The 26499-nt window shown below is 44.9% G+C and overlaps 1 protein-coding gene across 1 annotated transcript in view; it reads left to right on the forward strand.

The window, feature by feature from the left end:
- Positions 1-1095: 1095 nt before the first annotated feature.
- DNAAF8 (dynein axonemal assembly factor 8) overlaps positions 1096-26499 on the forward strand; it is an 88135-nt gene continuing 62731 nt past the window's right edge. The window contains exons 1-9 of the mRNA XM_066198407.1: positions 1096-1242; positions 4393-4506; positions 5170-5655; positions 7631-7727; positions 8069-8207; positions 9058-9204; positions 9567-9644; positions 11280-11633; positions 13418-13577. Coding sequence (XP_066054504.1) covers positions 1096-1242; positions 4393-4506; positions 5170-5655; positions 7631-7727; positions 8069-8207; positions 9058-9204; positions 9567-9644; positions 11280-11633; positions 13418-13577 — 1722 coding nt within the window. The remainder of the gene's footprint in view (positions 1243-4392; positions 4507-5169; positions 5656-7630; positions 7728-8068; positions 8208-9057; positions 9205-9566; positions 9645-11279; positions 11634-13417; positions 13578-26499) is intronic.

The following is a 26499-nucleotide window of genomic DNA, read 5'->3' on the forward strand; positions in this document are numbered from 1 at the left end:
TTCCCTCCTTTTTACCTGAGTGATATTCAGGGGTTGTCTCACACCAACAAAACCACCATAGATGTGGCCTGTAAAGTATCTAGAGAGGCAATTTGCAAGTTATAAACTTCCCAGGGAGTAAGTTGAGTTTAACTTCATGTTTTGAGGAGTGTTCCTGGCCAGTGCAGGGAACAGTGACAGTGTGGTTGGTCCCTTGAACAGTTATTTCAGTCCTGAACAGAACACAGTTACCAGTCTCTGATGGTCCTTGTGGGTCTCTTCCAACCCTGGATATCCTGTGAAACCTCTGAACCAGGAGTCATTTACTCTCATGTTTGACTGCCCAGAAAACCATGTGATTGTAGCATAAAATGTAAAGGTTTTCTGTGAGGGTGAATTATCTGACCGCTTAGTTCAGCTGCAGTTCCTACTGTGTTGTCTCAATTTCTCTTGGACATCAGGGATCAGGAGGAAAGAATCCACCTTAGAAACACTCGGAGAGGTCAAAATCCACGAATGTGCCTATTCTTAACTACGTTTTTGAATAAAAATCCAGTGAAAACAAAAGTAAACATGAATCACGTGGAAGGTTCCCTGCCCATGGCAGGTGGGTAGAACGAGATCAACTTTAAGCTCCATTCCAACCCAAACCATTATGAGATTCTTTGACTTCGTGATCATTTTATCTATCCTTTGAGTAGTGAGGAGGGGAATGTGAGGGAAATTGGGAACAGGTGTCAATCCAGCTGAGAGTAGAGGTGTCAGCCTGCCTTTGCTGTGCTCCTGTCCTGTCCCTGCAGGCAGAACATAGGAACATGCTTGGAGAGGACACATTTACAGCACTGTGTCTAAGAATCCCAAAAGATACTTTTCTAAATGAGGGGCAAAACTGCCCCTGGGGTGTGTGTGGTGAGTAGGACGAAAAGCTCTCAGCCCTTTCTGAACTCAGGTGGGAAGGAATAGCTCCAAAAATGCAGATTTTAACATGCCCTGCTGGGAGTGCTGGGAATTCCTCTGCCCTGACCACACACACTGTGTCCTTGGTTTGGACTGATGTAATCTCACGTTTGGAGAAGTGTCCTTAAGCTCATCTTTCCTCGAAGGGAAGCTGTTCCAATGGCCTCAGGAGCACAAAGTGAGGATGCAGAACATGCAGCTGAGCCTGCTGCAGCTCCAGTGCAAAGGGACAGGACATTCCAGTGGGGAGCTATCCTTGCTGCAGTGAAAGACCAGCTCCCGTCCCTGGACTCTGACTCTTCCACAGTAAGCACTGAAAATCTGCCTTTCTTCCCTCTGGGTCATGGAAAAAACTCTCAAAAGCAAGAGCAGGTGACCTTATCAAGCATTTTGGGGTGGCTGGTGTGGTATCCTGGGAGGGCTGCCTGTCCTGCCTATGGAACACTGTGTGTTAATCCACAGCCTTATGGATTATCCTTAATTATCAGAGTTTTTGCTGCCTCCTTTCCCTGTATTCTTGGTATCCTGCTCCTCTGCTCAGCTCAGTGACACCCCACCTGCAGAGCTGCCTCCAGCCCTAGGGCCCAGCACAGACTTGGAGCTGCTGGAGCGAGTCCAGGGGAGGCACCAGGATGATCAGGAGGATGGAGCAGCTCTGCTGGGAGCCAGGCTGAGACAATTGGGATTGTTCAGCCTTGAAAAGAGAAGCTTTGGAGTGATCTCATTGTGGCCTTCTAGTGCCTGAAGGGGCTCCAGGAGGGCTGGAGAGGGACTTGGCACAAGGCGTGGAGGGACAGGACACAGGGAATGGCTTCCCACTGCCAAAGGGCAGAGTTAGATGGGCTATTGGGGAGGAATTGTTCCCTAGGAGGGTGGGGAGGCCCTGGCACAGGGTGCCCAGAGAAGCTGTGGCTGCCCCTGGATCCCTGGAAGTGTCCAAGGCCAGGCTGGACAGAGCTTGGAGTGACCTGAGATAGTGGAAGGTGTCTCTGCCCATGGCAGGGGGTGGGACAAGATGGGTTTTGAGGTCCTTTCCCAACCCAAACCATCCTGGTGTTCCATGATATTATGGATTATTATGTATTTGAGGCTGGTGTCACATGTTCTCTCCACAAGGCACGCTGCTTTTTTGTGCTTTTTACCTGCCAAAGAAGCATAATTACAGAAACCTTTTCATATGAAGTGTGAGACTGAGAGGTGTTGCACAGCATTCTTCCCTGGTACAGGTTTTTCACTTGCTGGGTCTGGGCCAGGCAGTTCTTGGCTGCTGAACATCTCTGTTCACAGGACAGCATTGCTCAGGTGCTCCTCTCTAGTCCAAGATGCTCTGGCATCGACTTTTCTGAGGGGATAACATGTCTCAAGATTTGATTATTTGTGGCATTTTGTCCAAATCAGAACATTGAGTTAATGTTCAAACATGTAGAAAATTGAAAAACATTTTGAACTCACAAAGGATATATTTTATCCCAATTTAGTGTAGCTATTGATGGTACAGGGGGAGATTGAAGATGTGAAAGAGCCAGAAATGTCTCCAGTGGGTATTCATTATTTATTATCAATCAGTGATCCAAAGCAGTGTGATCTGGTGGATGAAGTGTTGATGGGGATTCCAAGACTTGGGTTCTGCACCTGGATCTCTCACTGTCATGCTGGACAAGCCACATTCCCTCGCTGTTCTCAGTTCCCTCTACCTGCACTGTTTTAATTATTCAGAACAACCCTTGCATGTTAACATGTGTCTCTGTAGTCAGATGAAGGCCCAACACGGAGATTATTTGTAGGCTTTCTCGTTGAGTAAGTTACAACCAGGATAAGCAAGAGGAGCAGCTCCAGATTTTGGTGCCAAACACCATTGTATAACCCCAAATCATGCTGAACAGTTTTTTCACTCTTTACAATCTCCAAATTCTCTGTTTCTATCCCACGTGGAAAAGATTTCCTGCACAAGGAACTGAGGCAATCTGTCTGGCACTTCATTTACATTCAGAAGATCTGGTTGTGTAATCCCTTGTCCTGCTGAGGCTGCAGTTCCAGGGCTGCACCTTTGTCCGAGGAGTTTCCTTGTGTGGAAAGATCCATTTGTGCATCCCAGAGCTGTCACCTGAACGTGCTCTGCTCCCACCTCCAAAAATGGCACTCACCAATGTGTTTGATGCCCTGAAGCCCTTTCATTACCCTGATATGCAATTTATTAAGGAGAAAGATGTTCTGTTGCAGTTGACTTCGTGTTAAGTTAATGACACCAGAGAGGATTCTCTGCAGTGTGAATTCCCAAAAGTGCACACTTGCAAAACAAAGGGACAAGCAGGAAAGCTGTGTCCTGACTGCTGAGGAGGTGCTTAATCTCCCTTTGGTCTCCATGCATAAGGATTCATCTCCAATGCATATCTGATGTTTAAAAAAGGGATTTCCAGAGCTATCTAAATTCTGCCCAGTCAAACACAGATGCTGTTTGCATTCTGAACAGGAGTCAGGGTCCTGAGGGCAGTGAAAACCTGCCTGGCCTCACCTCTGGCTCCCAGCAGCTCTATTTAAGCTCAGCTCTGGCCCTTCACTCCCTCTCAGAGCTATGCTAGGGGAGTTTTGGTTTCTAGTTATGGTCCTGCCTGAGCCAGACTTTCACCTGTGAATTGACTTTCAGTCTTGATCTCTGACCAGCCTCATCACACCAATATTGCCTGAGGGTCTGGAGCTGTGCCTCAGCCTGGCTGCTCCCCCTGGCTGTCCTGCTTGTTCCTCTTGGGGGTTGTGAGACTAGGCTTTGCCTGGTGAGGCCTTGCCTTTCCAGTCCCTGAGAATGCCAGACTGCTTTGGGTTTGGAGGGATCTTAAAGCTCATCCAGTTCCACCCCCTGCTATGGGCAGGGACACCTTCCACCATCCCAGGCTGCTCCAAGCCCCATCCAGCCTGGCTGTGGACACTTCCAGGGATCCAGGGGCAGCCACAGCTTCTCTGGGCACCCTGTGCCAGGGCCTCCCCACCTTCCCAGGGAACGATTCCTTCCCAATATCCTATCCATCCCTGCCCTCTGGCACTGGGAAGCCATTCCCTGTTGTCCTGGCACTCCAAGTCCTTGTAAATATTGAGCAGCTCTGCTCTTGCCTCTCTGATGGTGAATGAGTTGGTGCAGAGAATCACATGGGAGTTAGAAAACTTCCCACAGTTCCCATTGCTTTTCTCAGCAGGGTGTTTGTCATCAACCTCCATAGGAATTCAATGTTTTACATGGTTTTTTGCATTTGTAGCTTGCTGAAATGTGGGGTTGGTGACTCTTGGGCTACCAGACTGTCTAGTAAAGGTGTGACTGCAAGGAAACTTCTTGTCTCTGCACTTCAAGAGGTGCCAACATGGGAGCTGTCACTGCAAACCAGATATTCCAATATCAGTGAGTATTGCAATCTCTTGTTGAAAAAAAAATTCTCTCTCTCTTTTTTTTTTTTTTCCTGTTTGCAGTCTGATTGTGAGAGTGATGAGGAGCTTTTCATCTTCCAGCGGGACCTGCCAAACTTAATTCCTGACCTGTCGGAAGAACTGATGATGTTTTCTCTGGAAGACTCCCAGGAGCAGGTTGGGACTGTTGTGTGCAGGCTGTACTGTCACCCCTCTCTTCTGGCTGTCCCCAGTGTGGGCAGCTGCTGATGTCTGACCTATTTGAACAGGAAAAGCTTAGTCCTCAGTATTTTCTCCCACTAGAAAATGGAACTGTTTTTCTCTTTTTGCAGTGGCCCTTTAAAGTTTTCTCTGTTCTTGAGATTTTGGACCTTTTTTGTCCCGTCTCCTGGCAGTTTTTATTGTTCCTTTACTGTTTTTCTTTCATGTGCACTAATTAACACTGTGCAATCATTTTATGTGTCTAGAAAAGGAATTAGGAGAGTGCAGGAAGGAGGAAAAGTATGAAGTTTACTCTTTGAACAGCTTTTCTGGGATAAAATAATCACATTGTTCCTTCAGTGATGAAGGTAAATCCACAGAATCACAGAATGGTTTGAGTTGGAATAATGAGCACATGTAAGAAAAAGTAATTGAAAGGATGTTTATCAGTTCCTGAAATAAAAGTTTCTGGAAAGTAAACAGTCTCCCTGTTTTCCATGAGGGATATGGTGTGGGTTGTTTCCATATGGTGTCTGAGTTGGAGCTGTTGCCTTCCAGTCACTCTGTTCTGGTTTGTTATCCACTTCTAAAGCTCAGGGAGATTGACTTTCTGTATGTTTGTGCTTTCTCTACCTGTAGAAAATCCAGGAGACAGAAAAACTTCCATGGGAGATCTGGAATGGAGACCTGGAAAGTTTTGACTTTCAGGAAAAAGCAGATGGTGCCCAAATCATTTCAAAAGAAGATGTAGAAATGATTAAAGATGAGGCTCCTGAACCTGCCAGCCAGACTGAAGGAATGCCAAGCCAAAAGAGAGCTGTTCTTGAAGAGTCTCACTCAGATTCCACAGATCACCTCGAGGAGAAAGAAATGGACAGGACACAGGCTAAGGAAAGAGGGAGCTCCTGGATTAACACAGCAGTGTCTGTGGAAGAGCTGTGCAGTAAAAAGGAGAGAAAAAAGCTGATTGAGACAAAGATACTCTCCAAGATCATTGTGGAGCCATCCCCAAAGCAGGATGTCAAGCCTCCCTCCCACGGCATCAACAATGGTCTAGGAAGACTTCCAAAGGAGGAAACCTCCTCAGCTGAGCATCTTGGAGAAGTGACCCCTTTGTCACTGCAGGCAAGTGGCCCTGAAATGAACCTTTGGGGGTGCTGCAGGTGGGGTGGGGGCACAGTGCAGTGCCTGCACAATCCCACTGCAGTGAGGCACTGGAGTGCCCAGTTCTGACACACCACAGGGGCTGGGGGTTAAACAGGTACCCAAAGCTGTCCCACAGCTGTCAGTGCAAGCCCAAACCATGGCAAAAGCCATGGGTCAGCAGCAAGGTCCACGAACTGTTCAGGGAAGCCAACCACAGCCTCTGTCCCTGGGAAGGCAAGGAGTTTTTCAGGTCTCGGGCAGACTTTGCATTAGAATAGAGAGCTTTCTGACCTTCCAGTGGAGTGCTGGAGGTGACAAGGTGTTCAGGGTTGTTCCTGAAGTCCTAAATCTCACCCACCTAAGGCAGGTTGGATGAACGGCTCAGTGTTAACTGGGACGTGGCCCAGAGTGAGGGGGTGGTTCTCTTCAGCACTGAGTTACAGATCTGCCTGTATTGATTTTTAAGTTCATTAGGACTTAATCAGCACAGAACAGGTCCTGATCTTTCTGTTCAAAGCCTTCCACAGGTCAGAGTACAGATGTTTCCCTTCCCCTTTCAAGTCTTCACAGAAATGAAGTTTTTGATGTTAGAGCTGTTCCAGTCCAGGCAAATCATGCAGCTGCTGGCCTTTGAGTTAAATTGTGCTGCATCACTGAAGAACATCTTTTTCAAGTGGGTTTGGGTGTAATTCCCAGCTCACCTCATAGAATTCAGTCTCTGTTAATTCAGGAGGCACTATTTGCCTCTCAGAACCTGTTTAATATCAGTGCCTTCAATGAGCTGAAGTCTGGTGCTTTGGGGTGGGTTCTTAGACGAGGTCAATGTGTTCTCACTTTCATTTGGAAGGGGGTTGTTGCTCCCCAGCTCAGCCAGGCACCTCAGTTTGTGTCAAGTTGCTAAACCTAATACACAGTTTCTTCTTGATTCCTCTCAGTTCATTTGAAATGGCTGTTATGTTTTTTTTTTTTTCTTAAGTTCTTTTCTGTATTACAAATGGAATTGTGCAAACCTTCACTTTTATTTCTTCTGGAACTTCTGGAACTTAAACCAGTGCTGCAGTGTTAGAATAGATCTAATCAAGGTTCAGATATGTGTGAAGATCTATTGCTCAGGAAGGAGGGAGAATCTTCTCTTCAGCAAGAGGGGCAGATGCTGGAGGTTTTACAAGGTGAAACTGCTGGGTTTGGAGGCTGCTTCTGCTTTTTTAAAAGCCATGAGTGGTTTGTTAACTGCGTGTTTGTAGCAGTGGTGTCATTGTCACGACGCACAGCCCCCTTCCTTTCAATAAAACTTGTAAGCACTTCTAATTTCTGGTGATGATATTTCACATGGGTGTGGATTCTTTCCATTAAAACTTCAATTTCAAATAATGTTCAGAGGGGACGGCAATGAGTGGTTTAAATGCATGTGGACTTCCATGGCAACCTCTGCACCTGAGCCAGGTGAGTGTGAGCCCTCAGCCAGGGATTCAGAGGAAGGAAATGGATGATCCTCTTTTCAGGGCAAGGTGAGCAGCTGTGAGATATCATCTGATACTGACTGTACCCAGAGCAATAGGAATTTACCCTGCTCAGAAGTTGGAGGGAGAGGAAAGGGCTCATCTCAAAGAACTGAAGAGCCACAAGTCCTCCTGTGGGTGGCAGTAAGAAGTTCTCGCATTATTCAGGTTCTGGATGCACATGCTTGGCCTTGTATCAGGCCACTTTTTAATCTGTTCCACTGTCTCCAGTGACTTTTTGGAGTCTTATCAAAAGGGTTCATGATTCTCAGAGAAAAAGCCTCAGCAGAAGTAGCTGAAGCAGCTGGAGGGATGCAGTGTCTGAAGGGATGTAATAAATGCATTCCTTTCCTTACAGCACTTCCTCTAGAATTGCTGAAAGCAAGCTGGCACTGAAATTAGAAGTGGTCTTTTGGGAGTAAACTTTCCATCACATTTCTCTTGTCTTCTTTCAGAATATTGAGAAATGGGATGTAGACAAGAATCTTGAGGAGCTGGAGCAGCAGGGAGATAAAACTCGTGCAGGAGTTGCTTTCTTCCCAGCAGATTATGGTAATGTCACTAGTTGAAAGGGCATAAAAATAAATAAAACTCAGGTTCCTGTATTTAAGTCATTGCCTGCGGCATAATTTTGAATGCAGAAATCTTAGTGGGTTTTTTAAATGCTTCTAAAACATGTTTAATTATCTTCCTTCAAGATTTCATCTAGGTTTCTTAGCCTGAAGCCAATGCTTCACAGCCTGCCATGGGCCAGACAAGCCAGTTACAATATTATCTTTATCCTTCCCCTGCTGCCAAGCTGAAAGAAAAGGAGCAATGTGAACATGTGGGAGTACTGGGTGATTCCGTGGCAGAAGACCACAACTGATTGTTATTTTGTTGCTCTTCCACAGAGACCTTCAGGAGGATGTCTGAAGACGAGCTCATGGAAAGGCTGGGAGAGCTGTGTGCCCGGCAGTCCAGGGCAGTGTCCCCTCCCTGTGGGAGGCCGTCAGCCAAGCTCTGCGCCTTCCAGGAGCAGCAGGACAATGAGTAGGTCCTTTTCTGTCACATATCCCAGCTAATCCTGGCTGCCAGAATGGATACTGGGGAACTCCTGGTCTTCCACAGAGGTTTTTCTCTGTAGCCTTGCTGATACTGGAATTGGAATACTCAGTCATTCATTTCCATTTGATGATAAACACCTTGGCATTCTCCATCAACCCTTGTCTAAACCTTACCAGACACTTGGGATCAATGGGAAAGGCAGGAAAATGAGGCTAAGCCAATTATCCTGCTCACCTTTTATTTGTCATCTAGGATACCAAGTTCTCTTAATGGTCCTTCAATTGAGCAAAAATACACAAGATGATTTTCTGTGGGTATGAGTGAAGGTGTCAGTGCTTCTTAGAGGTTTCTGTTCTTAGAGGGAACAACATCAATGGTGGCAGCACAGAGGAAATAATGGGTGAAAAAGTGGAGGGGAAGTGGGAAATACCTTCATTTCCAGAGCAGGGAAATCCACTGGGATGATTTGCACTTTGTATGCCTGGGAAGATAAAATGGAATTTCCAGAAGAGGCAGAGACGAAAGGGGAACTTGTTCTTAAACTGAGATGTTAAAAGTTGTGATCTCTCTGGTGCCTTCCTTTGTTCTCCAGAACAATTTGGTGGTGTCACACTTTGAGAACGAAATATCCTTCTTCATCCTGCCTGTGATCTGTGTTCCTGGGGGAAGCTGAATCCTTGAATTTTGATAGCAGGCAGAAGCAGAGTTGGAAACTGTGTGGTAGCCTGGCACAAAGCTCCTTTCTCAGTCCAGTTTTGATCCTAATCCACTCCCTGCAGGATTCCTTGGGTGGATAAGGCAGAGGATATGCTGAGATGGTGTGTTCTATCTGTAGGGATGTTGCCTTGCTGTTATCTCCACCAAGTTCTCTGAGGATGGGCAGGATGAGTTTCCAGGGCCTGCCAAAACCTGCAACTGTGTACATTGATTTGAGAGATGCTGAGCCAAAAAAGTCAGTGACAGTCCCTGAAGAGGAGCAAAGGTAAATCATGGCTTTTTTTGGGAGTGAGAAATAAGTAATAAAAAGTGAGAAGCATAAACCTTTCTGAATCTCATACTTGGGAAATGTAACTTTAAAAATGTTCTTTCACACCTCTGTCATAAGAAGAAACCTTGTAGTTAATAAACAGCTACTAGATAATAAACATTTTTGTCTAGTGGCTTGAATATTTGAATTTTCTTTTTGCTAGAGTAATAGTGAAAGGACACCTCCATAACACCTGAAAGTATCTCTCCCTTTTTCCTCATTTTCTAAATTTGCATCTTAGAAATGACCAAGAGCCATCACTCAGCTGGAACAGGGTTAATTAATATGGTCTGATTGTTTCACAGTGCAAGTGACAGCTCCTCCTCCTCCTCCTCTGAAGAAGAAGAAGAAGAAGAAGAGACTGTGACAATTAAGGATGAAGCAGAAAGGAGAATGTAAGATTCCTTACCAGGACCGTGTTTCAAATTATATGATGTTCATTTTTTCTGAAACTAAAATAATTGCTCTAACAGTGATCAGAGTGAAAGCTTGTGTACTTAAATATTTCCATTCCTGGTCTTCACAGAAAAAAAAAAAAAAATTAAAGCCCAGTAATAAAAGTGCTCCAGTGTGGCCCCAGGAGGTCACTCTTCTCCTGTTGCATGGTAAAGCTACCAAAGCTAGAGAGTTGTTGATCCTTGAGGCAATATTTGCACCTGTCCAGCTGCTTGGGACAGCTCAAAACACAGCCAGAGGTGCCCTGGGGGCTGGAAAATGTGACTTTTTCTCCAGCCCTGTGGGAGTGACACCAGAACTGTGTTTGACATGATTCAGAACCAAACTTGGGAGATGTCGTAGGGAGTTGACTCAGACAAACCTTTATTTTTAGAAATAATAAAATAGACTAGAATGGATAGAGATTTAAAGAGAATACTGACTGCATTGTATGGGGAGGAGCCCTCCCAGTTCTCCTGAATTGGAGGGGAAAGGGGAGAGAGTGTGATGGGTGAAATCCTAAAGTGTAAATTCTTGACAGGCACAGATATCAGCCTTTTCTTGCTAAACTCCTGGATTCATATCCATAGGTTATTAGACATTTGTTTAATGTGAAAGGGTCAAATTTAACCATCTTCCTGCACTCATGCTCTGGGTTCCATTTGGAATTCTGCAGCCTGGAAGTTCAAACCACAGCAGAGCAGGGGACTAGCAGAACACGTGTCTTGTTGTGCCAGCTACTTACACTTCTTTTAATGGTTTGGAAGAAGAGATGATTTGGCAAGGAACAGAGCCCAGACAATGTAATTTAGAACATCTAATCCAAAACCAGTAAAAAGCAGGGACAAGGGGATTCTTGAGGAACTCTCCCTGGCACTGACACAAGTTCAGCAGTTCCATCAGTGTAAATCTGCAGGGATAGAGAGCAGAGCCTGGATTTTGACTCACCTTAATGTTGCTAAAGAACAAGCACAAATGTGATGCCTGGCAAATGCTGCTCAGTTTTGGTTATAAATAAGAAATCCTCTTGGTCTCAGCAGGGCGGGATGCTGACCTCATTCACGAGGGGTCTATCCAGTTTCATTTTTATCTGGGACAAATTATTAAACAGGAATTATTATTCTGTGCATGTAGATTATGTCATGACAGGACAATCCACTACCACAGTAATGTGCTTGCTGACAGTTTAGCAGTCTCATTGAGGAAACTAAGCCAAACTTTCAAAAAATTGTAATTATTATTAGAAAGACTTTTCATCTGCATGTGTTTGAACCCCACTCCCTGTATCCAAAGGGGACAGAAGTCTGTAGGCTCTGATTTCCATGCCAACCATACATTTGTTCAGGGCTCTTCTGGTAGGTGCTTGTGTTGTACCTGAATGCACAAGAGGTAAATAAATTGCCAGGAAGATCAATTTTGTGTTCTGGCTCTGCTTGTGTCACCTGAGTGCTGGGGCTGCTGTCACCCGCAGTTATTATTCCTGTCAATGCCCAGTCCTTGTTTTGAGCTCTCATCATATGAGAAGTTCCTCAGAGATTGAGTTTATTCCTATAATGTTTTATCTTGATGAAATCAGGTTTTTATTTCCTTTGCAGGAGGAATTGCTCAGGGAAGAGCCTGTTACTGCAACAACTCCGAGCAGCCCGTAAGGAGGCCTTGGAGCTTCTTCATAAAGCGCCTGTTCCAGCTGAGAAACTGCATCCAGAAAGGCTGGAAGACAGAGGTTCCTCTCATGAAAATCAAAACCAATCTTGTAAAGTGAGGCAAGAGACAAATGAGGTGGTTCCCAGGAAACTGATGAGATTGGAGGCAGGCAAGGAAAGCCCCCCCTTTCCAAGCTGTGGAGGCAATGGAACTGACACAGAGAAAGAGAACAAAATGGAAGCTCAGAAGATTCAAAATGCAGGAGATGCTCCAGAGTGTCCTCTAATTACAGCGGAATTGCCAAGGTATCCCACAGGAAAAATAATCAATGGGTTTGGATGTGGCTCCTCTAATTGTCCAGGATTAAAGAAAATTGCTTACCTGGGCTGTGAGTTTGAGCAAGACTGGTTTTGTTACCTGGAAAGAACAACAGTCCTGGCAGCTACTGCTGGAAGGTTTAGAGGCATCCTCAGTGGGGCCTGGTATTAGATGAGCTATGGCACTTCTGACATTGGAAATTGAGCCTTTTCCTTTAGCTTTTATTCTACAGAAGAGGAGGATAACGCAGTATTGATCTCCTTTAGGAACAACAGCCCTGAGAGCTCCTAAGCACAGCTTCCTAGAAAATAGGTCTGGAAGGGTCAGTCTTCCCTGTGCCAATAAAGAGTGAGGTAAAACCTAATATCTCCTGGCAGATCTTTATAGAACTTGGTCTTGAAATCCTCAATGGTGAGGATTCCTTGGCTCCCAGGTAGTACATTTTGCTGTTTGATTATCCTTAGAGCTGTAAAGCTTTTCATTAAGTCTAATTTAAATTATCCCCTCTCCAATTTAAGCTTATTTTTGTTGTGTTCCCAGAAGGGATGGAAAATGGTTTATTCTGTGTCTCAGTTTAAAACACCTTTCACAAACTGTAATTTTTTTTTTCTTCCAAACAAAGGAATTCTGACTCTTTTCCAACAAGAAAAGTGCAAGTTCTTGGAGTTACAAAGTACACCCCCGAGGAATGTCACAGGAATATCTTGGAAAGCTTTAAAAAATAGAAATAAGAGTGATATCAGTTGAGGAAATTGCTGAGTTATTTGGGCCTCTGCCTCCCTGGGCTTAGTTAAATGTAGTGTATTCTGCAGAAGGTCTAATTTCAAAGTGAAATCAGGTGGTTGCCTTGTGCACCTGCCCAACTGTTTGGGAGAGCTCCATTATGCTGCCTTTTCAAAGGTTATATCCTGCTATTTTCAGAGTGAAATTTAACATTCTGACTTTGACATATGAGCCCTGGTAAGAATCAGGATCTGCCTGCTCTGGAGACTATTACTGTGTCAGAGTTAAACACTTGCCTGCCCTGCCACTTATACACCTCAGCTCCTGTGTACCTGCTTTAAAAGGCACGTGGTTGGTTGCAGGGATTTTTTCCCTCTGGAATTCCTGACATTAAGCTCATTGCTTCCATCAGGAATACTAAACTCCATTTTGATTACCTGTTAGCCTGAGATGGCAGCTCATGGCCAGGCAAGCATATTGGTTATTTACTGTCTTCGAGTGATAAGTCAGTGATTTTAACTGATTTCAGTTTTCTCTCTTGCTATTCTAATTATTGCTGGGGCACCTGGGGCTGGAAGGATTCAGAAGAAATTGAACTTTTGTTTGCCATGGAAATGGCAGGTGAAATCCAGGTGTAGGAAGATGGGAGGTCTTGGGGTCAGGAGAACTTTATCTCTGTCATATCCTATAGCAGATAGGAAAGGAAATGGGTTTAGACTGGGAATCTCAGTGTGGAGATGGGGACACATCCCAAACACGTCTGCTTAAAGGAGTTTTCATCTCCAGATAGATCATCACCACTTATCAGAAGTTTGATCACCGCTCCTTTTCTTTGAGGTTTTTTTGCTTCTTAGAGAGATTATTTCATCCGCTGACAAGTTCTTGTGTCCCCCCACAAACACCAGAACTGCTTCCAAAATCTGTTTTAGCCTTTCATGTCATGATTCCCCCTCAAGTGTGTGGTGTAAATACGAGGAAAAAAGCAGTGCAACCAGATGAACAAGGGGCTTTTTTTTTTCCCAAGTGTAAAGTAATCTGTATTTTTCAGGAGAGAAGGAAGTGAAAGAGAGCTCTCCCAAAAAGAAGAGGAGCTGAAGGAGAGGCAGAGGAGATGCAGGTTGCAGGAGCAGCTGGAGCAGTGGCAGCCTCAGCGCTCGGTGTGTGGGAAGCAGCCCATGGCAGAGAACACCCCACTCCTCTTCCACATGGTCAGTGCCTCAGGGCAGGCTGGGCCTCGCAGGGGCTCCCTGCCACGGGCAACTGGGAGCAAAAGGTCATTTTTTATTGCATTGTTTCAAATCTGTTTGTTATGGAGCACCATTAGCTGAGGAGAGGAGCAGCCCTACAACTCTTCTCACACTAAGAGGGAAGAATTTCCCACTTTCATGTGCAGGGAGAGCTGCCCAAGCAGCTGCCCTCCAGTTCTGACCTGTCAGGACTTGTGGAATCAGTGGCCTTGGTGTCATCTACTTCATAGCCAGAGTCTCCCACATGGTTTTTCATAACTTTTCCTAAAAAAATGAAGTATTTTTACTGTCTCTGCTGAGTCCTGCCTTCTTGTCTGCCCCCAGCAGCTTTATAGTTCACTTCTGTAGATTGGTTTTGAGGACTGTGGGCTTAATAATAGGTTTTACTCCAGATTAGGGGAGTATGAAACAATCCTGATTTTAGCCAAAGCCTAACTATGGCTTGGAGGACAGGGCTGCTGTTACTCCTCAGAAGATTTCTCTCTATCCCTGCCCTTAGCAGGGGCGTTGGAATGAGATGAGCTTTAGGATCACTCCCAACCCAACCCATTCCATGATTCTATGACAAGCAGTGCTGCGTCATCCATGCACTGATTTTGCTGAACACCAGGCTGGGTGAGAAGGTCAGAGGAGCTGAGAAACTGCAGAACCACCACGAATCCACCATAATGGTTTATTTGGGCTAATGCCAATAACAAAGCTCTTTTGTCAGTACAAAAGTTGGAAAACTTTACAGCCCTAGATTTGGGGCTGGACCATTCAGGTTTGTTTTGTAAATTGATTGCTGTGGTTGTGGAGATTTGAAAGCTCATTTTATTTAGCACTGGATTAGTCAGTGAGGAGGAGTAAAGGAATAAAAAGCTCCCAGCTGAGTTTCCCTCTGCCAGCCTGCTTTGACAAGGACAGCACAGTGCCCAGAGCTCTGCTTTGGAGTGTAGAGGTTGGGGATCCTTTGGATTTGCTCCTCCCTGGCTGCTGGCAGGTACCACCCGCTTCCAGTTAGCCCTTGTTAAGATGCAGAGACTCCCTTGCTCCTCAGAAATCCACGTGGGCCTTGCTCTCTCCTTCCTGACAATGCACCAGGCAAGGCAGAATTACTCTGTGTTTGGTCATTTCCCATATTTGCTGTGCGGATGCCAATAAAATGAAGATGGGCTTGGTGATGTGCTTTGTCTGGAGCAGAGCTCAGGGTGGATCTGTGCTGGAACTGGAGTTGTAAATATTCCCTTAAGGGATGGGATGATGTTCCAGTTGTGGCAGCAGGGACAGGGGCGTTTCTCACCAGCTCGGGCTCCTGCTGCCTATGCAAACTGCTCCCAGGGCCCAGAAGGAGGGAGAGGGACTCATTACACAGTGACAGGACAAGGGACAGCAGGTTTAACCAGAGCGCAGGGTTAAGGTGGGATTTTGGGGACAAATCCTTCCCTGGGAGGGTGGGCAGGCCCTGGCACAGGGTGCCCAGAGCAGCTGTGGCTGCCCCTGGATCCCTGGCAGTGCCCAAGGCCAGGTTGGAGCAGCCTGGGATAGTGGAGGTGTCCCTGCCCATGACACGGGTGGGATGGGATGATCTTTAAGGTCCTTCCAACCCAAACCATTCCATGATCCCAAACTAGAGTGCCAGCCTGCTACAGGGGAACCTGCCTGACCTCCCAAGGCACTGAGGGTAACAACAAATCAGCACAACCCATAATAACCGTGTTGTCTGGGCAACTCTGCTCTTAGTTCTTATTCAGTAATATTCATTATTAAAATTAAGACTAAAAAATGTATCAAAATAATCTATCAAATACAACAGTCCTTTATAAGATTACTTGAAATCCACTTTGATAGCAGCGTTTTTTTCCTTTGAGTTTGAAGAGGGTTTTCTTTTCTTTCTTTTTTTATGAACTCAGACAGAAAAAACTTGACTGTTTTGACATCTAAAACTAAAAGCCCCTGTAATTTGGCAGCTATGTCTCAGTGAAAATATCTAATATCTATATATAAACACATATATTCAAAGAACAAGCCCCAGTGTTTGAGAGAGTAGCACACTTGCAAATTTGTTTTGTAAGTCCTTTGTTTTGGCAGTGATAGATGTTCAGATCTGGAACACTTGTCATAATTTCCAGAATTCTTCTGACCATTTATAATGTACATAAATAATTGAATTGAATAATAATCAGAGGGAAAGTTTAGAAACTCTGCAATTACTGTAGCTGAGGTGCTGGGAAAGACTGGCAAAGGAAATTTAAAAAGCTGCATTAGGGTTACATTAGAGTTCTTGTCTAAAATGTAAAAGCAGATTTAATGTGCTGTCTCCTTTTTCTTAACCCAGTTCAGTCAAACTCTGTCCTCAGCTTCACTCTGAGAGTCAGGGCTGGGGAGAGGTAACTTGAGAGACTGAGAATTCACTTCCAGGGGCACTTCAGCTGCTGAAGAAGGGGCTTAGATCCAGTGGATTTGCAAGACATGCAGGTGCCAATTCCCTGGGAAATCAGTAGGTTCTTGCTAAGAATTCTGCCTGTCAAGTCCATGTCTGTAGGTGTCTGAATACTTGGGCAATCTCGCTCACCTCTTAGTTTAAAAAATAATGCAGGGAAGAACCTGATTTTTTTAATGCTATGTTTTGGTTTTGTTTTTCTTTCCTTCTCTGCACCACCCAAACTTTTGGTGAAATTTAAGACTGGCATGAGATGATCCCTTCTGAAACTGGGCTCCCTAACCACATTTTAACCTTTGGATCTGCTTCAGAACTGGTGCAAGCACCTAGAATTGTGTGAAAGCCAGCAGAGTGGTGGTGTGATCCTTTCTGTAGGGTCAGGATGAATTAGTAGTTTTGAGGAACAATAGAGGGTTTGTTTCATTATTTGAGCAGTGTTATTGATGAGGGAGGCAGAAGGAATGCTCACAGGATGTAAAGCAGTTAAATGGAGGATGTAAAATGAAATGGGTTTGATCTGCCTCTTCATTCATCTTGCTTATTATGATAAGTAACTTTGTGCTGATGTTGTTTTCCTGTCACATTCCCATTAGGTGGGATCCAGATAATGGTGGTAACTTTTGCCAAGCTCAGAGCTGAGTTTTATGTCAGGAGCAGCACAAGCAAGTTATTCTAAGGATATGACAGGATCCCAGACTGGTCTGGGTGGGAAGGGACCCTAAATCCCATCCTGTCCCACCCCCTGCCATGGGCAGGGGCACCTTCCACTATCCCAACCTGGCCTTGGACACTTCCAGGGATCCAGGGGCAGTCTGTGCCAGGGCCTCCCCACCCTCCCAGGGAACAATTTCTCCCCAACAGCCCATCTAAGCCTGCCCTCTGGCAGTGGGAAGCCTTTGGGGAAGACAAAGCAGGATCTGCAGGTGAGAGCAAGGCAGGCAGGGCAGTCCTCGCCAGCAGGTAGGGCAGTGCCACGCTCCCAAAGGAGCAGCAGAGCAGCTCCAGTGAGGCTGGTCAGTTGTGGCAAATGTGTGGGAATGAGGAAGGTCTAAGATGAAGAGCAGAAAGCCAAGGCAGGGACAGGACCCAGGGGCAGCCCAGTGATCACCCAGAAGGTCTGGAGCGATGGAACAGGGCTGAGCTGGAGCCGCAAAGTCAGAGCAAGCAGTGCAGGGGCAGTGCAGGCGAGGGAGGTGAGGCCAGGCAGAGGTAGAGCTGCTCTGCAGCTTGTCCAGGACCAAGGGAAGCTACTGATAAGGCAGCTTCACAGAGCTCCTTTCCCAGCAGCCCCATGGGAAGTGAAACTCCTGAGCTTGTGTCAGACCCGGCCTTGAGCACTGCAGCCAAACCCCTGCATGGCCCATCCAGCCCTGGAATTCATTTAACACAGAACAACTACAATTTAGCTTGCACTCATCTCTTTTATTATTGGGACAAAGTAGGTGCTTTCAGCAGGGCTTCGGCTTGATTCTCCATTTATTGCTTTATCATGATATGGCAGAGCAAGATAATGTTGTTGGAGAGCTATTAGGAGCCACCTTGTAACCAGCCCCTTATAAACAGAGTTTTATCTCCCTTACCCAGCCAGAGTGGTTGGGAAATGAATGTGTTGACTCATACTGTAGCATCTCATTTTTCTTGGCATTCACAATCACTTGGGCTAACCTTGTATCAGTAATTACATTACCCTGATCCTCATCTCATTGCAGCTTAGCCTTACAGCTGCCTTACAAAACAAAAACATCCAGGCACAACAGAGTCATTCTGCCTTAACAAATGGATGATGTGGGTACTTTCCTTTCCATCTTGTAAACACAGGCTCCATCACCTTTTTGTCAAAATCAGCAGGTTCTTTATGTTAACATGCCTTGACTCAGCTCGCTGGTGTCAGGGAGAATTCTCAACCACAAGATGTTCTACTTGCATTGCCACAAAATTACCAATATATTATGGTCAGATCCTTCCTTGTCCTTTGATGGCCTTGTTCTCTCTTTGATCTGATATTTCTTCTGGGGAAAATCCCTGACAAAATCCATATTTACCACCCAGAGTGGTGCTGAAGTGCTGTACATTCTGCTACTGGGACAGTTACCCTGCATCAGCATGGTCTGCCTGAAAGTAGGGATTGATTTCCAAAACTTGTACAAGTATTTTTAGTTCAGTTACTGGCCCCAGAAGTTATTTTTAAGTAGGAGGTACCTTGATCTGCAGATTGTCAGTGATATGCTTTTGATTCTTTACCTGTCTTCCTTAAATAGGTGCCTGTGGTTGCCATTGCTGTTCCATGAGTGTTTTGATCTTTTTAAGGCGATGGTGCTGACATCAGCATTGGAAATTGCCCTTCTCTTCCATCTCTGGGTTGTTCAAGGACGTTGTGGATCCCAGGATCCCAACCCAGCACTTCACCTGCTGGACCAGGGCACTTGGGCACCTCCCCAGCTCCACTGGAGCTGCTCTCATGACTGCACTGAGGTGATGGCCTCAGCACTATTTAAAAATACACCACTTCTATGCTGAGTGGAAAATGCATAAGGAAAAGGACGGTAAGAAAGTCAAATTAGTGTCTCCACTTAAATGGACAAAGGCCTGATCAGCCTCATGAAGGAATGAGGAATATTCATGAAGGGGTAGGTTTTGTGCCACTTCCTTACAGAAATGCCAATTTATCCCCCAAAATGTGGTGCAGTACATCTACTTGGAAAAGCTGAGGTAACCTGTAAAATCTTTTTATGATTATAACGATTCTGTGACACAGTAGTTGCATTTTTCTATATCTGTATTACTCCAAAGGTGATCCTGGTACTACAAATCACCTGTGACCAAATGTTTTCATTGACACTAGATCAAAGCAACTGCATTGGTGTGAATGTAATTATAACAGCATTTAGCCCTTACTATTATTTTAATATAGCTTCAAATCCTCCCATTAATTGTAAAAATCACCGAATATTTCCTACACTAATTCTTTTCAGACACCAGAGCTGAGTTTGGGTTTTGCTTGGCTCCAGGTGCTCTCCCTTCTGGGCTGATGCCAAGGTTCTGGCCAGCAGTGCTGTGCCCAACGGCCACCAGATGGCCCCTGAATTCCTCCTTTTTTTTTTTTTTTTTTCCTGCCAGGCATTTAATGAGTTCCTGAAACAAGATTAAAATCTCTTGTACTTAATGAACCCACTGCCTCGACTCAAGAAAGGCTTAAAAATAAACTAAGGCAATTAGAGATGGAGTTAAACTTAGCACACAGAGACAGAAGGCCAAGATTCCTGTTTGTGCCACCAGGCCGGCACACAGCATTTGGAATAGATGGAAGATCCCAAGGAAATGTTTTTCCAGCATGGGTGGCTGGCAGCTGGCACAGAGCCTGTGTTTCTGGCCTCCCCTTCATCTTCCCACATGGTGCCAGGGAAAGCAAATGGGGGGATTTGCTGGCACAGCACTTTGGTGGAGAAGCTGCTTCCTGCTGTCCCTGGCTCCGGGCACAAATCCCAGGAGCTGAGGCTTAGGATGCCATGGATCTGACCTAAGGATTTGCCTTAATAGGCAAGCAGAGGGTCTAGGCCCTAGGTGTCTGTGTTATAAACACCTCCCTCCACACAGGAGGAGTTTGCTCTCCGTGTTCCCAGAGTCAGGAATGGTATGGAAGTGCCCAGGCACTCCTAGGGCAGGTTGTGCTTCCCATCCTCATGGCTCCTCTCCCCAGTTCTGCTCACACCACCAGAGCAGGTCCAGGAGCCACACAGTAAAGCTGCTTTCATAACCTTTGGCTGCTTTAAGAGGTTTCCCTGCCAAATTGCTGTAGAAATGCTCCGAACCAGGAAATTCACCTGTGCTGAATGCAGCAGGATCACCAAAAAGCCATGGAGAACTTTCCATGTAAACCTGGAGAGCCACTCTGATGGTTCCCAGGGGCCCCCACATTTGTGCTTTTTCCAGCTGTGGAAGGAATTGAAGAACCAGGGCTTTACAAAGCAGTGAGATCTTGCAGTGCTGTTTCTCTGACTGCAGTTTGAAAAGGCCCCAGGATAATGTGAGATATTTAATCCTTTATATTCCTCGGCATATCCTGGAAGTGATTAAAATGAGTTTAGGCTTATTCCTCAATACACTCCTGCCTGAGTTTGACAGATGGGAACATTCGTTGCTGTTGCTTAAGGGAAAGGTTAATACAAGGAAAAGGAGCAGAGTTTCCAGGATTCCATGCATGAACTTGCTGCCAGTAGAGGTCCTGAATACTCCTCCATTCAAATTAGCAGGATGTTCACATTAAACTTGAGGACAATAACGTAAAATATCCATGAGCTAAATTCTATTTCTCATCCTGGAGAGGGCAGGAGGACACAAAACCACCTCTGGGCTTTTTGTCTCCTCAGGTCCTGCTCTGTGCCAGGCCCTGTGCTGGCAGCAGGAAGAGCTACCCTGGGTTTGCAGTGACTATGAACAAGTGCCAGTCACATTTAATTACGCAGAGAAACAAACACTTCGTGCCGCGATTCTCTCTCTTGGAATCAAAATAGAATTCCCAACTCCTGGCCTTACCTCAGGGCTGTGATCACTGATGCTATTTGTAGATGAAAGGAGGCTGAACCTGCCCCTCTGTTTTTCCAAGGGGATGTGCAGGCTTGTCTGTTAATGGAAGTGCAGCATTTAAACTGCACTCCTGGTCTCACTCATGCCTTCTTGTTCAGCATTGACTTAGGCTGGGCTCGTGTTCCAAATCTCAGCACACAGGGGGATAGGCTTGGTCACAACTTGTAAACACGTTATTCCACAAATACTCATTATGGGGCATTATTCTCAGTGGCAGGGAATGGAATTCGGGGCTTTATCTGAGATTATGGAGTGGAAGAATCGTGCAGTTATTTTTATTTTGCAAACACAGAGCTCTACCCAGCTCTGTGCCAAGCACCTGGAGTTCCCACCAGCTTCAGGGAACACTGTAAACACTTAGCAGTTCTCAGGATCACAAAGGCCCAAATTCACAGGTCCGAAGGGTTGTCTGGAGGCTGTTTTATACCTGGAGGGAAGAGCACTGAGCCTGTGACAAACTGGGTACAATCCATTTTAATTGGCAGCTGGCAGTCCGTAAAACTGCTCAGAACCACTTTAGCTCTGCTAAAACTTCCTGATAAAGCAGCTGAGCAGAGTTTCCTCCCCCAGACCCTTTACTTTCCTTCATTTCTTTGGGGATTTACGTAGATTATCAGGGGAAATACATGAAAAAGATAAATAGATGTGAATTAAAAATGAGGCTTTCCCCATGCTGATAAATGTATGGTGAATCCCAAATGGTTTGGGTTGGAAAGGATCTTAAAGATTATTTTATTCCAACTCCTTGGGAATCTCCTGGAGTATCCAAGTAGAGCCATTTCCATAGGATTTACACCAAGCTTGGAAGTATGTGCGAAATGCCAACCCAGATTTCAGATGCCTGAGGACCAATTCCGTGCCCTGTCCCAGCATTTCCAAGTGACCACGTGCAATTCCCTTCCCTTTGGAGGCTCTGGAAGTCCTGACACGTTTTTTGTGTGAGGCAGGTTGGAATCCTTTGAAGAACAAGTTGTGGAAGATGCTGATAAGAACATGCTGAGGGGGCTGAGAGGCCACAACACTTTCCGGAGCAGGAAAGGGAACAGAGGTTAATTCCAAAAGTTTGTTGATAATCTTACACTCTTCCTCTTCAGAGCACTTTACAGAGTCTTGATAATTAATCCAGCTAGACAGGGAGCAGGATAAGGAAATATTATCCTCACTTTACAGTTCCACAGAGAAAGACTTCATTCCAGAGCCAGGACTGAGGCACAAATTCCCGATTCCCAATCTTGTGCTCACATGAAATGTGTAAGTAATTAAACTTCCTTTACTCATTTCAGCTGCCTCTCATTAACCAGGAGTATAAACTCATTAGAGGAGGAACTTTTTGTTACATGTGCTCAGAACACCAGCACAATGAGGCTGGGAATCCTTCTGAGCCTCTCCAAGTGTTACTGGAGTGTAAACACCAATCATGGAAAAGGCACTTCTCATTTTTAATGATTATGTCTCGGAAAGCAAACAAACTCGAATAAGACTCAGTGTTACTTTGGTTTAAATTTTAATGCACTTCTCAGGTCAGTGTTTACCTGAGTTGAGCTTTTGTCAGAAAATTTTCCCACTTCTAAAAAATAAAGAAGAAATGGTGTGTAAAAAGCTGTTTGTTACCAGCTGTTTGAATGGGTTTTTTTAACTTGTTGAATTTGGACCAAAAATATTTAGATCCTGTGTGATCCACAGCATCTCTCTGCTAGCGAATTCCATTATGGACCAGATCCTTGCCTCCCATGGAAGAGGGTTTATCTACACTTTGATAGATGAGCCATTAACTCCAGTGAAGCAGCTGAGAATTCCCTTAGTGCAGTTAAGGGGTTTAATTCTTCACAGCCAAGACTAAGAATAATTGTCCAGAGCAAGAAAACTTTCAGCAAAGACATTTTCTTTATTATTATATTTTTTACTTAAACTCTCATGATCTGGAGTGCCCTAAGTGAATTGAAAACTATGGAGATCAGAGCAAATAATGCTCCATTACACAACTCCCTGAATCCCTGCGATCTCCCTTGGCAGAGTTATCTGCTTTGGAGCATCATAATTCCTCCATTTGAGCAATCTGAGGCTCATCCACAGCAGAAATTTCAATACCATCTTGCCCCCATCATGTTTTTCAGATCCATAACCTCAGCATGATGCTCAGAAAGGCAGGGGTGCCACAGAGTGACTCTGGTACAGAAATGCATTTACAGAAAGACCATTCAGACCATTAAACATCAATTGTACTCTCCTTTTTGTCAGGAAAAGACAACTTCCTAATTCCAGAGTGTTCTGCCAGTTGCATGCAGGAACTGCAGATCCTCCTCTCCTCATTCTCACCCGTTGCTCCCACTTTGCAGTGATAAAGCAGTTTTTTGAATGGTTTCAGGGTTTATTCCACGCTTTAATGTGGAGTTTCAAATCATCTAACAGATGGCATTGTCATAATTTTTCCTTCCCCACAGAATGAAAATGAACAAACACTTGACATTTCCAATATGTCTTCATCTAATGCAAGAATTTTTAGAAGCCATGGAATAGTGATAATCCGCTTTGCCTTAGATGGCCAGAATTGTTAAATGTGTCCTAAAAATTCTACATTCCCCGTGTGACCGTGTGGAAAATGGGGATATAACCACACAGTCATCATGGTTATGCCTTGTACCGCGAGCTCTGTCCAGGGCAGAGCAGGAACATGGAATACCAGAGCAGCTGTGGAATGAGAGGGGAAGGTTCATTAGAGAAATTAGCTCGAGCTGCTCTAGCACTTAGAAATCAGCTCACATTTACAAACCCACAGCAGATGCATCGTTTGGCAAAAGAGTTCTGCAGTCAGTAATTTGCCATTCATCAGGGATTGCCTCTTAAATCTGGGATCCAAGCTAGGGTGCAGATGACATAGGAGGATAAATTTAGACAGGGCTGAAAACAATTATTTTGATTAAACCTCCAGCCAATGAGAGTGACAGTCTTCCTATTCCTCCCCTTCCCCCTCACTCACCCCTCTGTGGTGAGGGAGGAGATTCTGGGAGTTTAACTTCTCTTCCTTTTCCATGCAGGGGATGTTTGGATGGAGCTTTTGCTGCTGCAGAGTCTGTCCAGTGGAGTAGGGAGGGTATTATGGATGGAACATGCTGCCTTGCTTCCATGTCAGTGTTGGAAAAGGTGCTAGGAGGGAAATATTGAAATTTTATTTACCTGAAAAGGAGAGAATGTATCTATCAAAGTAAAAAATTGGTTTTTCTTTGGCCTATCCTGCCACTGGCGCAGCTCATCAGACTGGATGAGTTGATTCTGCTGGGAAATCTTTGTGAAGTTGTTGCCTGGCTCCTAAACTTCTCCTTGGTCATTCCAGCCTCTCACAGCTTTGACATTAATGTTTCCCAATCTTTGAAACTCTTTGTCCAATCTAACATGGATGTGTAGGAAGAGCAATGCTAACCACTCTTTTAAAAAACATCAACAGAAGAATCATTTAACCACTCTGAGCTATTTTATTAGAAATTAAATTATGTTAATCCCTGCTGGCAATCTTGTGCCCACCAGGCCTTGGCTTGCTGTCATCATAAACAGCTCTGGTTTAAAGTAGCATTAATATGGAGGTAAATTGCCACATTTTAAAAGGAGTTTTTAATGAATAGTAATTTCCTTTGGGATTATCATGGAATCACAGGATGGTTTAGGTTGGAAGAGACCTTAAAGCTCATCCTATCCCACCCCTGCCATGGGCGGGGACACCATCCCAGGCTGCTCCAAGCCCCAATGTCCAACCTGGCCTTCGACACTCCCAGGGATCCAGGGCCTCCCCACCCTCCCAAGGAACAATTCCTTCCCAATATCCCATCTATCCCTGCCCTCCCTCAGCCTAAGGCCATTGTGCCTCTGGAAGTTCAGCACCACTGTTACTGCATTGTGTGGCTGTCCTGAAGTTTTCTTGCAATTACTTTTTTCCTCATTTCCCTGTGGTGTGGATTTGGGCAGAGGTCACTCCTTGGCTGCTCGCTGGGGTTGCTGCTCCTCCTTGCACTGTTATGTGAGAGTGGAGGAAAAAAAGGCCAGAGCTGGGCATGGAGGGTGGTTGGGAAACTGAGCTGAAGGGCTGGAATTTGTAATGACATAATCTATAATTGCAAAATAAAATAGCAAGGATTTGGGAAGAGGAAATTTTATCGTATTTACTCTTTGGTAATTGTTGGCACTTGACTGCAATCAGCTGCAAGCCTATCTCTGAGTGACAGCACAATTCCAGTCAGAGCAACCAAAAATAGCCCAGTATTTGAGTAATTTTAGGCTTTTTATAACCTAATACTGTCACAAATAAAAGCCAGTGTAACGTGGGCAAATTGAACTCTCCTGTGCAGACTGGGGTTAAACTGGGCAGTGCTGTGGGAAGCCATATCCAAAAGGCACCAGTTGTATCTTTCTTCAGCTATTCTTGCCCAGAATTAATCTGGATTAGCTCATTTTTTTTGTTGATTAGTCCTAACATTTCAGAAGTTACCCAAGTTCTACCCTTAGATTCTTGTTGTGCTGGGGAGGCTGGCAGAGGGAGGAGGGGGAAGGTCCAACTTTCACCATAACTTCAGTCAGAAAGAACCTGAATGAATAAACTTACCTGATTTTGGTCAGAAAACCCACTGAGCCTTCCCCTGCTGTTGGGCTGAGGAAGTTTGGAATAGCTGGAGATTTCCTACTGAAACATTAATTAGAGATACTGTTTATGTCATTAGCTCTTAAATTACTTACTCTCATTGACCTCACACCCTTGTTGAGGGAGGAAGGAAAATCCTTTCTTACACACAGGAGGTCACTTTTCCCTCATGCTCCCAGAGTTTCTTCCAAGGCCTCTTCCACAGAAGATTTCAGTGGAGGGGTCAAAGCCCTGAGGAGTTCTGTTGGCACCCCAGGACTACGGTACCATTAATTAATACAACTCTCCATCATCGCACTCGTTTGTGTGACTGTTTTGCTTTTATTACTAATTGCAGTTTTATTTGGTACCAAAACACTTGGTGACACAGTAGAGATGCTTTCATTTTATTCCTTATTAAACCTTTTTAAGAAGTTGTCTGTTTTGAGGACCAGCATAAAAGTCAAGCTATATTAACTTGTCAAGTGGATTAGTCATGAAACACAAATACCTTTTTGGACATTTTAATTCAGAATTAAAGTGGCTGTAATTGGATTTAGCTTACTTTGCTTTCAGAGTAAATTCAGGTAAATCAAATTAAGGTTCATTCAGTGTAGAGGTGTGGGCAGAAATCCTCATTATGAGCTACATGGAGCAACTGAAAACATGAGGCCAGGTTGGATGTGGCTTGGAGCAGCCTGTTCCAGTGGAAATTGTCCCTGCCTGTGGGAGGGGCTGGAAGAAGATGAGTTTTAAGGCCCCTTCCAAGCTAAACCCCCTTCCATGATTCTGTGATTGTAACTATTGAGGAGCAGTACTGGGGAATCTTGGGGATTTTAGGGACTTGTTGGTTAATTTACCAAAGAAATGTCAGGGGCAGCAAGTGGAATATGGATAGGAAGAACAAGCCAGCCAATAATTACAGCTGCAGCTGCTGCAGCTGTGGAAGGACAAAAAGCTGCAAGTACCACAGTTCAAGCTTGAGATTGTGTCTTGAACTGTTCTCTTAAAGGAGAGGGAATTTGCATCCTAAATAAACAGCTATCAATGCTGAAGTAAAGAAAGGAGGTTAGTTCCCTTAACTGTGACATCAGCTCTGAAATGAGGGATGTTAGGTGAAGCAGAAAATAATGAGTTTTCACACTATCAGGCTTGTTTGAAGGCTTTTCAGTGATTAAAAAACCCCCCCAAACACTGAGTCTTGAATACAGAATAAATTCAATCACACTTTTCCAGCTGTGACTGTGTAACCTTCCATTCAGCAGGCAATG

Source organism: Chamaea fasciata, unplaced genomic scaffold, assembly GCF_029207755.1.
Source record: "Chamaea fasciata isolate MVZ Bird 193981 ecotype frontalis unplaced genomic scaffold, bChaFas1.0.hap1 SCAF_16, whole genome shotgun sequence".
NCBI classification, from domain to species: Eukaryota; Metazoa; Chordata; class Aves; order Passeriformes; family Sylviidae; genus Chamaea; species Chamaea fasciata.